We start from the raw sequence: 14534 nt of genomic DNA, 5'->3' as shown, positions 1-14534 counted from the left end.
GAATTCAGCAGATGGCTAATATACAACACGTTTTCTATTACTCTGCCAACAGTGACAGAACAGAGCAACCATCAGCAGCTAAAAGCAGTGCAAATGCTGAAGCTATTGCTCTGATTTCTAAAAATGTAAATTCAAAATCCAATCCACCTGTAGTGAAGGTGCATTTACCGAAGGAATCTGAGAGAGGATTTCCAAGCTCCTATTGGTTTTCAATGGGTTATGAATGCCACTACAAGTTCTGGTGATTGTACCAATATGCATATACAGAGGCCAAATGTCAAAAGGACCAACACCAGATAGTAAGTCATTTCAGAGCCCCGGTTTGATTTGATTCTTATTAAAGCTGTCAAAAATACTTATCTGGTGAGGTGTGGCTTAGGCTGCAGTTCTCATTTTGCTACTTAGAGATTCAACCCAAATCGGAATCTCCTGTGATGATTTTCTTATGGAATTACAGGACAAGTAGATGTTAAAGATTACAGAGCTGCTAAGTTTCAGCCACATAACATGAAGTGGAACTGTATATATGCTTAGAGTCACTGAGCCCAAGGTTATTACAAATGCTATTGAGCACCTTGGTAGAGTAGGTTCAGGATTAAATTAGCAAAAAGGCAGGATCAGGTTTGCAACTGACTAACACTGAAGTTGTCTAAATTCTGCTGAAGAATCAGAAGGTTCCTGGGGAAAATTTGTTCTCCTGTTATTAAATAGATGTTTTAAGTATAGTGTGTGTCAGTTAAGTGAGATGGCCATTTTGGCCTGAGAATATGTAGCACTGGTTGAGGCCAAAAGCAATTTGACATGTTCAACGAGTCTAATGCTTTTGCATTCAGCATACGTGTTCTTAAAATTACTAGTTTAAATAGCTCTCTTTTCAGTTTGGAAATACTGAAGAGCATTAGACAACCCATGCAATGAATAAGATACAAGTCAAAAACATTATATCTTGATCATCACACCATCTTCTAAACTTAATTGCGATGACCTCTACCACTGAGAAGACAGCATTCTCCCGTGCCAAATAACTCTTAAGCTCCCTCCTAAGACTGCTCATGAAATTGCTATATATAAATGTAACAGCTATGTTCAGCCTGTGGGAACTGAATTTAGTTCACTCGTTCACTTCCATCCAACAATCAGTAATGACTTTAACTGACTACTGAAGCTTGCTTTCTTCATCAGTGTTGAATTTCAAATGCTCTGGAGTGAGACTGAGCAGTGGAAGATTCCAATTCCCCCCAAAATCCAACTATTATTGTTCTTGGTTTTTGAAATAATTTGTCTTTATCTTCAGTGTTTGCTTGGATCTGGGAAAATGCTGTTACCCCAAGAGAAATATATACATCCTTTCTCCTTCTTTTCTCTTTTTCTCTCTCTCATTTTCTCTTCTCCTTCCTCACCTGTATTGCTCCACAGAGGTTACTGGGGTTACTAGGAATCCCATCTCATCTAGAAGATGCTCAGATCTTAAGTCACAGTTTATATATCCAGTGACTAACATATTAAATAGCTAACATACATTAAAGGGTACTTTTCAGACATGTGCAGACTTGACAGACTAAATGTACAAGATGCTCTTATCTTCAACAGTGGCAAGCAAATTAATATATTTATCAATTTATTTTCATTTACCAAGTCATTCAGAAAATTTTAGGAGAGAAGCCAATCTCCCTCCTGTAGAAGCTACTGGAGTTCTGTTCCTAACCACACTGGAAGGAGGCCTGTTCCTTCACTGCTAAACCTTGATGGACTGAAACAATATTTTTCAAAATTATATTTACGGATTGGTGCTGCTGAAAATGAAGAAGGCACTCCCTTCAGGGATCGGTGTTATCTTCTCCTTCATATTTAGTTCCGATATTCTACGGGGACGTGGGCCTGCTGGTACCTCTGGTTCATCCTCCTCATCTTCTTCATCTTCACCTACTTTAAATTAAACACTTTTTTAGTATAAAATAAAAAACACTGAGGTTTTGTTCATAACAATATAAAAGCATGGCTTGTATTAAAACATATATGGGTCATGGGTAATATATATTCATGGCATGGCTTTAAAAATCTATGAATCAATATATGAACATCCCTATAGTTGTCATGAGCTTATATACATGTTAATGTGCATATATGTGCCCTGAGTGCACAACTGGCTTTACTGGCCCTGACCAGCCTCATCTGGGGACTCCACTCACAAGTCCTGCACATGGGCTCTGGAGCCCCACTTAAGCTCAGCCCCTGACCATCAGTCCATGCCTGAGCTGGGTTGTAGGGGTGCTGAGCTCTGTGCACTGGTTGAGCACATAGTGATCAAAGGGTAGGGCAGATTTCTGTAATAGGCATCCAGACAATTAGACAGAACTGATTTTTAGATGAATACATTCACTGGACTGGGAGAAGCTAAAACAAAATTGGCCAAACATCATCAGCCCTAGAATGTCCTTTTTTGCCAAACGTTTCAGAAAAGTTTTGAATTTCCTCTCACAAACACTACCACAGCAGTCTTCAGGCTCACAGTATTAACTCTCATATGTTGTTTGTACTGTCTAGGAAGCTGCAGGAAAAGATAATACTTAGCAGCTTACAGGCCCATTTACCCACTGATAACAGAGCACAACTTCACTGACTTCAAAGGAATTGATTCAGTGTTCAGCAAGAGCAAGTTTAGGATACTTTAGCAAACAAACTTAAATGTCTTTGTCTTCTGGCTGGTATTCACATACCTGGTACGTCACAGGGTGGATAGGGATCTTTATCCTCATCTTCTCCTTCTCCATATTCAGTAATTGTCACCTACAGCAATGAAAGGGATGCACAAGAAGAAAAATTAATTTAAAAACAGCTTGGAGTATAAAGTTCAACAGAAAGCAAACCAAATAAGCCTCTGATGTCAGGGAAGTGATCCCTATGCTTATTTTGAGTTTTCTGAAACAGGTTAATGCTGAGAACAGAGGAGACCTGACAGTTTAATAGGTATTTTTAAAAGATGATTTTTCTATACCATCCAGTCTTCTGGCTGTGTAGATCACCATGAGAATATAACCAACAGGCTTTGGTAAAAATTATCAAGAATGTTTAAACATTCTACTAAGTTTATCATTCACTAATCTCTTCCATTGGATTTATCAGGCAAAATACCTACAGGGATCCTAAAACAACATGTTTTCTCTAACATTAACTATTTCATGCTCTAAGAGCTTCCCTTCCCAGGATATCCTGAAACCAAAAGGACTTTCTAGATTAAGAGATTCTGTGAGGATGCAAAGCATCAGAACTAAGTTTCCTTTGCCTGGAAAAAAGTGTAGGGATGATTGGTTCATAAAAGAAATTGTACAATGCACAGTAGTCTTGAAAAGTACTCTGTAGCAAAATGATTAAAACTGCTTCTTAGAAAAGACACAATTTTTAGAATAAACACCTTACTATCCTTGGGCTTCTTTTGGTCACCTTCTGGCTTCTCACTTTTTTTATTTTCCAGACTCTCTTTTCTACAAAACAATATAGTAACAATTACATCATGTAAAGACAGAAGATTTTAAGTGAACTATACCCATTCTATGAAAAGTAAAGAGAGCATACCTAAAACCGTATAGTAAAGTATTTAAAATGATTTGCACAGCTGCAGGTGTCAGAGCAATAACATCCATTTCATTTGAATGCAGTGATCCATTTAAAAGATTATAATTTTGAATATATTTCCAGAAGATAATCCCTCAAAAATTCAATGCATGATCATTACTCCTTTCTAGAGGAATAAACCATGCCTTTGGACTCCTACAAACAACTTGCATTGACTTCAATAGGCCTGCACTGACTTCAAAGGAAGGTTTTCTTCTTGTCTATATAAGGCTTAGAGAACTGATTCCACAGCGAGTTGTGCACTGGTGACAACAGATACATTCTTGTTCTAATTGCACAATAAATCCTACCGTTGCAATGTTTAAATATTAGCTGGCTTATCATTATGTCCTTAATTCACCTCATTTTCCCAATTGCTACCCAACTTTTATCTCAAATCATACTTATTGGGTCTTATTTTAATGTCTAGGTAAACTGTTTCATTTTTTTCCTGAGTTCAATACATTTTGAAGATGGTAAAGATATTTATATAAAAAAAATCCTTACGAAAGAATTCAGTACCTTCTCCTTCCCTCTCCTACTTACTCAACATGGCCATGCTATTTTACCTCGCATTCTTTTTCCTTTCCTTTTCTTCAGCTTCTTCTTTCTGAGCTGTATTTAGACTTTCAGCGTCTGCCAAGTTATCCACAGCAATGGCCAAGAAGACATTTAGCAAGATATCTATTTCAAATCATTTTAAGGATGTTATGCCTTACTATACTTGTTTGGTTTATTATCAGCATAAACACTGACAACATGAGAGATATCAAATGCATGTTCCCAACCTACAGTGTAGAGATTTGTGATGCTGGAGCATAGTGCAAATAACAGTCATTTAATGGACCAGATTAATACTGGGTATAAAATTAGCAGAGATCCATCTGGGTCACTGATTTTAAAATAGCAGAATACTTGACGTATTTTTTAAATAAATGAAATTCAACTTTGTGCTAGCCTGAGCAAGTTTCAAATAAGAAACATTGTCTATTAAAAGTGAAGACTGTTCAGGCATTTTGAAAAATTCATTTTTATAACGTACTATCTCCTGCATCTACAACAATCTATATCAAATTCCATACTTCAGTCCACATTAGTTAAATACAAATACTGATACAAGTACCATATAGTACAGAAAACAGAATGTTTTTGCCCTTTTATCACGTCCTGACCTTTTAAGTACTTCTGAGAATGACACTAGTTTCTGTTGCTACATGGGGCCAAGGAAGTATTTCCACCACACTGAAGGCAGGGAAGGGGAATGCTTCAGCAGACTTAAGCCTAACTGACTCAACATTTCTCTGTGCAGATTTCTCTCATTTGGTCCCTGCACTATACAGCAGATTGCTGGCTCCACTGTCAGTGTGTGTCAGAACTAACAGGGCTATATGAAGCGTCAAAAGCATGAACAGGAAATTATTGCCATCAAGATCAGACTACGTCCATGCATTTTCAGAGGGAGAGATGTCAAATAGGGACAAGCAGGTAGAATGAGGCTGTTTTCCCACTGAAGGAAGAAATCAAAAATTCTCTGGTTTCTGCCATTGTGGTGGCTGGAGATGGACTTGGGAGATCACTAGAGTCTCATTCATTAGGGAACAGGTGTACAAAGAAAAGTCTATATAAAGGACTTAGCACATACAGAAAGTGCTTGCATGTCCATTGCAATTTACTCCCTCAGAGAAATTTTGCATATGTCCCTGGCACACAGCACCATTTGGAGATGTTTCCAGTGAGTGCAAAGGATACAGTTGCCACAGATGAAGAGGATAATGAAATATATACAGACTATCATGCCTGACGATGACGGGCCACCATATGCCATTATGCCATCATACATAACAGCATTCCAGTCTTCACCTGTTAGAATCTAAGAAGCAGATATATTATTAGTAACTCAACATCAAAAAGAGCAATAAAGAAATAGGTTTCCTCTGACCACAATACACAATAAGGCTAACCTTCTGTATGCGCAAAGCAATACCATAATCTTTTTATGCATTGTTTTAAAATTTCCATTTAAATAAGCATCTCCTGAAAGCTTGGCAGCTTTAATTTTTTAAAGGGGCAATGTCAGGTCAAATGTGGACACTTTTCCTCTTAAGGAAACTTCTCATTTAATATTTCCTTAATATTTCCTTTAATATTTCCTATTAAAATTACATGGTAAGATTTTTTTGCTTGCTCTGGGCAGCCACCATATGAAATTTCTACTGAAGAGATAGGAAGTTGACACAGAGTTGAATCTTGCAGGGTCAGCTTTAAACACTCACCTACGATGTCTGAAACCAACATTGTGGTAATGTGCAAAGCTGAATGTAAAATTGGCTAGAAAGATGAAACCAATTAGCCTAATTCCAATATCCAAATTGGGAAAAAATAAAAAAAGGATAGTAAAATAGTGAGAAGTGAACTGTAAGTATGCCCTATCTTTTCACAAGTAACAGACAAGTTGATTTAAAATTTTAATAAACCTGACGGTGTCTCTTTAAAGAAATTCATACTTATTTTTATATTATAGTAAGTAATATGACCCATATGCAAATGCTCTCTTACAATGCTTCTCATTTCTTCCTGCTTGGCAATAGCTGAACATTTATATATAGCTAATGAAGTTAAAGAAAACAATTTGATTAAAATAAAAATAACATTCCACCTCTTTTTCTAGTCATGTAGTTGATGGACAAAGGAGGCTTAATTTTGTGAAGTAATATGACAGCTATGTTGCATAGATAGATCAAATAAGACATGACACAAATGGTACAAATGGTGCAGAGTTACCAGAGTACTGAATTTAATGAGCAGAATGCTACTTAAAGTTAACTAAATAAATAGTATTCATGATTTTATTTTCAGGCAACATGATCACTTAAACAGCTTTGTTGATCATCAAAGGTAAAATGTTTCATACAGGATGAAAGAAAGTTACCTGGAATACAGTTAAAAGAGCTTGTGGAAAATTATCGAAGGTGCTCCGTTTTGTTTGAGTTTCATCAAAATTAAATTTGCCTCCAAACAGCTGCATTCCAAGCAACGAGAAGATTATGATGAAGAGGAAAAGCAGAAGCAACAGTGAAGCAATGGACTTCATTGAGTTTAACAAGGATGCTACCAAGTTGCTCAGGGATGCCCAGTGCCTATAAATTAAAATGCGTGTGTTAACACACACCAAAAAACCCCCAAACAAAACAGTAAAAGAGCAGAGCATGATGAAGTATTACTAAAGAATTGCTGATCACCCTTCAGGTATCCCTAAAGTTAGCAGTATTAGTTAATCTTACCTTGTTACTTTAAAAATACGCAGGAGACGAACACAGCGAAACACTGAAATTCCAAGGGGTGACATAATTTCCAACTCCACCAAAATGGTTTCAACAATGCCACCACAAACAACGAAGCAATCAAAGCGGTTAAAAAGAGAAACAAAATAAGCCTGTAGGCCCAAGCTGTACATCTTTACTAACATTTCACAGGTGAACAAAGCCAGAAGAACCTTATTTGCGATATCTGGAACAAAATATATAAAACAAAAAAAGACATTCCTGAATTGTCTCTTAGAATTCATTTTTATTTTAACATAATAGTACTATACTTTCTATACGAGTTTGCAGCCTTTTGCTTAAGAAGGAAGTACTGGGGTTTTATGTGGGAATGTTTTTGATGCCTAAAGTGGTGAAAGTTACACAAGGATGTTAAAGCTTCCTGCCACCTATAAACTATTCATATTTCCAGTCCACTGTGCAGTTCATGGCTGCTCAACTCACAGCTTGAGTCCACACTGTAACTTAAGCAACACAGCCCACAGCATGTTCTGCTGTGCCAGTTATCATTTCCTTCCTCATCTTTCAAGCATGGTTTAACAATAAAAGTACAGGTATTTACAATTTAGTATTGTCATTTTTTTGCTGGTATGCCATTAAGCTGTGTTACAGTCGTAGAAATCAAATACATTCAGTTATTTCTTGCATCTCCCTTTGGCTGAGCTGAATATTCTTCAGGACAGCAAACAACAACAAAATGGCAAAGTACAAAAGTACAAGAGTGGAAGTATCCATATTCAAAAACAGGACAAATAATTTTTGATTGTACCTTGGATCTGGGTCAGCCAGTCAGGTTGATTATAATGCTCCGATGAGATAGTTAATGTGTTCAGAAAGACCAAGACAATTACAAGCCAATAAAATGTGACAGATTTTACTGCAGCTCTACATTTTCTTCGATTAAATCGATTCCAGCGACGCCAGCGTCGACTGAAAGTTCAAATAAAAACAAATTTATTATTATACAGAAAACACATACAGACTTAAGGAGGGTTTCTTCTGTGTAGGAAACACAGTGCGAGTATGTATATGTGAGCAGGTGTATTTTCATAAATATGTGCACAATACTTCAGGAAGCTGTGTAAATTATTACCAGTTGCAGATTAGGGAGTTCTAATTTGTTACTCCATAGATTTCATTATAGATTTTCAAATGTAAACCACAACTTTTGGAGACTCTAATTGTCTGTGACATAATTAGATTAAGGTGCATTTAACATTTAATTGAGTAACAAGATACATCTGTCTTCCCAGGCCCTATAAACTTAATAGCAGTAAAAAAAAGCCAATGAAGCAACTTAGAATTCAAATTACAGTTAGTCTGAAAACGTAGGCTTTGAGTTAAACCACAGGCACAATTCTGGCAGGATTAAACAAGGCAAGAATGTTGTGGTCAACTTTTAGTAATCTAGCCTATAATGTTAGAAAACTCAGTCAGCAACTCCTAGAGATTTCTACTGATGTGCCTTGAAACTGTGTCAGTGGGCAAATGTTTGTGAAATGAATAAGAGTGACAATCAAGGACAAGCAAACAGGCCCTATCTAGATACGAGCTGGATTCACAAGTGAGGGTATCAGCTTAGGTTTGGACTCATAAAACTAGATTTAATTTCTCTGCTTCACTTCTGGGAACTTTCGTAAACCAATTAGTTTCCCTGGGTGGCATTTCCATTTGTGAAACAGGAAGAAAAATATATTGCTGGGTCACAGGAAGAGAAGGATTAGGAAGCACTTGATATTACCTAAAAGGAAGGCATATAAAATTCACACACCCAGAACTACAGCTGTGGACTCAGATAATAAATTTTAGGAACCAACAACTGCTTCATCCAAAATTCAAGGGACAGAGCAGGCACAGACTCCAAGGGAAGCTTGACCTAGTCTTAAAATAGCAAAGAACTGAGAAGACTGTGCATGTATAAGATTATTCCTCTATAGTTTCCCTATCAAGCCAGTCTAGCACAAATCTGGTGTGATGGAAAGGGGTGGTCTGCTCTCCTTATTCTGCCCTCTCCTTTCCCTTTTGCCAAAACTAGCCCTAATAAAGTGAGCCAGACCCAAGAAATGAGTGGTGGAAACCAATTTCTTTTTTTCTGGTTTGATTTTGGCTGGCCAGTTGTCTGATCCAATTCATTGCATTGCCACATCACAGAAAGGGCAGGAAGAATGAGTGGCTGAGATAGGGGAAGGGCACTGCAGCCCTTTTGGCAGTATCCAAACAAGAAACCATGGCTTTTGAAAATTGTTACAAATAACTAGGTGAATTCCTCAATACTTTTACTATCTGGATTAGCAGGTATTGTATTTAGTAAGTATAAAATCAGAAATGCTTCAAATCTATCTCAAAAAATAGAACAAATATGCAATAACACCATAAAAATAACTGAGGTTGGCACTGGATTCAAGCATTAACTGAATTTTCCTTATGCACCTTCAATTTGTACTTGTAGCAATGGAAATTAATAGTGGTTTCGGATATCAGTACAAAGATGTTTCAAGCCTTTACAGTATTCTAACCATTTAAAGGAAAAATATCCTGCCCTGACCTAAATCAACACAGTATTCAAGAACATTCTTATCTTGCTAGTCCCCTGCCAAACAGCACTATGTCTGTGGCCGTCATCAGGATGGCTCACTCCCTGAGTAGGTAAAACAGCATTTTTTTTACACTTACAGAAGATCGCATCATTGAAGTCAATGAGACAGGAATAAATATTGTTTGGGTATCTCGACTCATAGGAGCCAAAAGCAGTCTCAAAGTATATAAGTCATAGCTCTCTGAAGCCAATGGAGCTTTTTCTTTTCCCAAAAGGTCTGTGGAATTAGTGACAAAACAGTGTAGCTAAGTAGTGCACATAAGAAAATGCTGCCAAAGGGTATGCAATGGCATTTACATGTAGAAGTATATGAATAACATAAGCATGTGTAAAAAGCCTACAGAAATAAAGCAAAAATTCAAAACGGAGCATAAGAGTAATTTTCTACCTTCATTAGATTGGTACAAGTAAAGAAATAAACAGTAAGTAGCAGACTGAAGTAGATGGCCTGTTGTGCCAGGAAAACCTGTGGCTATATAAAATAGGAAAACAAATTATGCTGTTTTCACTCAACAATCTTCTATATTTCAGTACCCGCCCCTCCTAGTTTTAATGGAATAGCATAATTTTTTCCTGGAAGAATGAAATGTACCCTTTTATTTTGAAAAGAAATTCCATTTTCATAAATTTGCAATGATATAATATTGTTTTCATTAAATTATCAAGCATTTTTCACAAAATATAGCAGTTGAATAAATATTAAAATCACAGAGGACACTTACAGTTAACACAGTTTGTTACAACAAACCAAATTATTCACTGCTTTTGTTCTCATTAAGTAATTTATCTTTTTTTTTTTCTTCATAACTATTTACGAGCAAATCATTATTCATACAAATGTGTTCCAATTTCACTTTCATTCACTCAGGTATTCATGTTTAGTTGGTCCTTTAGGCCCTGGTCTTAAATTTGTACCTAAACATGGGAAATCCAGCCTTGCATTGAGTCTGACTGAACTCTGTCAGCCAGTCATGCAGAATCTATGAAGTTTAGTTTGTTTACTAGACCTATGACAAAGGTAGGAACATTCATTTTTAGACTATATTGTATCAGCAGCCTTTCATTATAACATGATATTTTTCTAAACTGGACTTTCTGTTTAAAACCACATGCATAATCCCTGTATCTGCAAAACTGGCGTGCCTCATATTTTCACCACTAAGGTCACAGAGAAGTAATTATTAATGCCCAAGATGAATTCTTCTGTAATTGTGGGTGCTAGTGTCTGTGCAGACACCCTAGACTTCACTACTCTTACTTATAAAATATGGGACAGAAGGATTGCACCAGAGCACTCACTCATTATGAAAAAATAGAAGCCTTTGAGATTATTTTTCCATTCCTCATTTTTGTAGTTACAGGATTCACGGCATAGTACCAGCTTTTTAGCATGACTTGAAGGTTAACGTGATTATATAATCACACTGACAAGTGAGGAAGCAAATTCTTAAAAAGAGGGATCTTCAGAGGACAGTGTGTACAAATCTCTTCAACTAGTAAATCCCCACCTTCTTCTAATCATAGCTCTGTCGCTTCCAGGTGAGGAGAAAGAAAAAAATAGTTGTTCTAGTATCAAAACATTTCAAATTCCACCTGGAAGATTACAAATAACCAGCACAGAACATATTTACCCATATATATCCTAGCATAATATGTGGTTAATATACACCTTCACTTAATAAACTGGCAGATAATTGCTATATCTTGCTAGGACATAATTCTCTTGACCAAGTACCCATCTGACGGTACAGAAACATATTTCCAAGGATTAACTTCTATTTCACTTGTGGTACAGCAGGTAGGCTAGCTTGCAATAAAAAGCATTTTCTATTTTGAACCAAAGGCAAAGACATTTACGGTCAAACCAATATCCTTGATAAGCTATGTCCTGATTTACTTTGCCCTGAAACATAGTGTACTGCCATTGCAGAATAACATTCCCAAACTTGGAGTGGGGATCAGGCCAGAAGAGTGAGAACTAGATCAAGATTTAGCATTTGGCTTCGAATGTGCTAGGACGTCCCTGACAGCTGAACACAAAATCTAGGGCTTTGCTGCAGAACTGAGAGTTTCTGTGTTTTAGGTAAACAGAGCTTTTCAGAAACTAGTGATTCCAATGAATAACACCAAAGTTACATTCTTCTGACATATCAGAAAAATACATTTTGCAAATATGAGATGTCAGGTATCCAGAAGCAATGGGATGAGAACCATGAGTCTGCAGATTCTTATAGAGATAGAAGAGCAGATACACCCTGTTCTTAGTGGCACTGCAAAGCCAGCAGCTCTTCAAAGTGCTTTCTCTCTCTGATAACAGATGTTGTCAGCTGGTTTTAGGGATCTGGGACACGGTGCAAGCCACATCTGTTCGAAAGACAATGGCACAACTATAATTTAGAGCTCTGTTGCCTCAAAACTATTCCTCACATGAATTCATTAAGTTAAAAGGGATAGATAGTTCTCCAGTGCTACAAGTAAAGACATGAAAGTTGAAGGGGGAATTCCCATTACCAAATTCAGCTTTAAAAGTTTATGTATGATTGAAGACCTCAAGCAGCTGCAGACCCCTGCAGCACTTTCGAATGAGACACCAACATCCCATTGCCGATTGCCACAACTTCTGTGAACAGATGCAGCAATACATGTATGAACGAACTTCTGTGTGACTTGTGTTTTTTCATGGCACAAGAACAGATTCTGATCAAAGAGCTCATGCAAAAGACCTTTAGGGCAGTGGCAGAATTTAGACATCTGGAGATATTTCGGTGACTTTCTGGCTTGGAAATAAGTTTTCTTTCAAATTGATGTGTTGGTTATGAACATTGATTGTAGAGATGGACAGCACTGACTGCTTCTTACTCACTGCTTGGGCTATTAAAAACATCAGGTTTGGGCAGAAATTTTCCTTTCTCAAAGATGACGTAGCAGCTTTCATTTAACAGAGCTTTTGGAGTTCTCTTTTTCCTTAAAATATGAATAATAGGCATGGTTCAGAACATAGGCATTACTTTCCTTTCTCTGTGATGCTTCTATGATTTCCCACTGTGCAAATAGACCAAACTTGGAGAATGTAGTATAATAGCAGTCTATTGCACTGCCTGGTATTTGAAGTTTCATGTGACCACTTCATATTCAAGTTTCATCCTTTAAAACCAGCATGAGTAGGCTTCATAGCAATAAATAGTATGCTATAAGGTTGATGGGAGACAATCTCATGATTCAAAGTAATCATGCTTGTTTGGAATTCTCAGCTAATGAAATACTAAACAAATTGTTCCATTTGTTCTACTGTTATGGTAATGGGAAGCAACGGCAAAAGAAATTACAGACCATTAGCACACTGAATCACTTCTCTTTATTAAGCTAAAAGGAGTCTCATCTCTCATAATTCTCATGAAGGGTTAAGCTCAAAGGTCTACATGGACATAACTGGTCCATTCAGCTGGTGTAGTTAAGGCCAGTTTCTGTAGCAGAAGGCATACGAGAAATGATACAGCTTTTATAACTAATGATGAAACTTAAAATAAGTTGAGTTGTATATTCACTACCATCCTAAATGGCCAGATCTCCACTGGCCACAGTCTTCAGCAGAGTGAGGCACCAGTTTGCTGGCTGATAGGGATGACAAAATAAAGCTTGATCATAGCGTCACATGAAAAAACTCTCAGTGTAGAAAAGCACCAGTTAACTGTTGCCTGGGAGCTCTTCTTCAAAAAAGAAAGACTATTCAGTAGGAACACAAGTCCATTCCAACTGCTTGCAACTGGTCAGCGCTGGTAGGTCATTAGAGCTAGTAAGGCTAGTAGAATAAACCTGGATTTGCTATTCCTCTTCATTGCTGCAAGGAGAATACACTGCTGTTACCAATGAATTACTTGCTATACATCCAACACTGAAATCGGTTTTACTAGGGTTAAAAAATTGGAATTATTCCAGATGTTGCCAAAACTGCTGATGCCAGATGTTGCCAAATCTTCTTGATTGTCCTTTTTATTTCACTGAAAATTTTCTGTGAAAAATATTTATTCTTTGGGTTGTCTGCAACTGTAGGAGTGTCTTTGCCCTTCATAATTCACTAAGTCTACCACTTGATTACTTACCTTAAATCACATCATTTTTTTTGTTGTTGTTCCTTCACAGAATAACCTAACCTTTTAAAACAGCATATCTCTTCTGTGTTTGCAATTATCCTTTCTAATTACTAAATATATGTCCTATAAACTGGAAAATAAAATCAGAATAAAGAAACCTATTGGTTTTGTACTGGCACATCCAGGGTCTACAGCATCAGGACTATTAATTCTTAATTTTGCTTATAACAAAGCAATCATACTTGAAAATAGAAGCTTGTATACCCAAATGCTCCTAGTAAGTGAAGAGAGAGCCACAAATATCAGCAAAGCAAATCAGTGAGTCTGATTTCCAAAAGTGTTCATGGATACTTTACTTTTGTATTCACCAGTAACTGTTAGGAAGAATTTTCACACAGTAAAATTTAAAGTACAGTAAATAAAGAATAATTAAATGAGATAATCATGATATGTAATTAGTCACAAGGAAAAAAGTGATGAAGACAGAGGAAAATACTCACCTGAACTTGGATTTTGAGATGGTTTGACTAGAAGAAAAGGAAAACACATATTTTATAATGTGGAAACAATAATTAACACAACTTTGGTGTCTTTAGAATTTTGCAAATCAATACATCAGAATCACATGTACATAAAAACAAGCTTTTAGCAAAATGCATCATGAATGCTGAAATTCTATTGTCTGTTATTTATTTTCCGAAACCATTCCTAAAGCTTTACAAATTTTCTAAGTGCAAGAAAGGAAATCTCCTTTAAAACTAAGTAAATAAACTGCTTATGTAGAAGCTGCTTGGAAGCCATGAAAATCTCAGCAAATAAATAGTGAACACCATGGGATATAGAAATACTCCCATACAGTCAGTTATTGCCTAAAAAATACATATTCTCCAGATTATGCACAATTTAACAGAAAAC

General features: G+C 36.6%; 1 protein-coding gene across 13 annotated transcripts in view; it reads right to left on the bottom strand.

Annotated features, from left to right (window-relative positions):
• The window catches only part of CACNA1D (calcium voltage-gated channel subunit alpha1 D), a 238737-nt gene that overhangs the window by 72734 nt on the left and 151469 nt on the right, over positions 1–14534 (bottom strand). For 12 of the 13 annotated variants that reach the window (XM_049826575.1, XM_049826566.1, XM_049826573.1 and 9 more), the window contains exons 11-19: positions 14120–14146; positions 7702–7862; positions 6894–7119; positions 6542–6749; positions 5362–5482; positions 4182–4296; positions 3413–3482; positions 2718–2787; positions 1782–1926 (exon numbers count right to left, since the gene is read on the bottom strand). In XM_049826575.1, coding sequence (XP_049682532.1) covers positions 1782–1926; positions 2718–2787; positions 3413–3482; positions 4182–4296; positions 5362–5482; positions 6542–6749; positions 6894–7119; positions 7702–7862; positions 14120–14146 — 1143 coding nt within the window. The remainder of the gene's footprint in view (positions 1–1781; positions 1927–2717; positions 2788–3412; positions 3483–4181; positions 4297–5361; positions 5483–6541; positions 6750–6893; positions 7120–7701; positions 7863–14119; positions 14147–14534) is intronic. The other variant, XM_049826568.1, reaches the window with a different exon arrangement.

This window comes from Accipiter gentilis, chromosome 23, assembly GCF_929443795.1.
Source record: "Accipiter gentilis chromosome 23, bAccGen1.1, whole genome shotgun sequence".
Lineage (NCBI taxonomy): Eukaryota > Metazoa > Chordata > Aves > Accipitriformes > Accipitridae > Astur > Astur gentilis.
The sequence above is the reverse complement of the archived record's forward strand: the minus strand, read 5'-3'. Positions and strand labels throughout refer to the sequence as shown.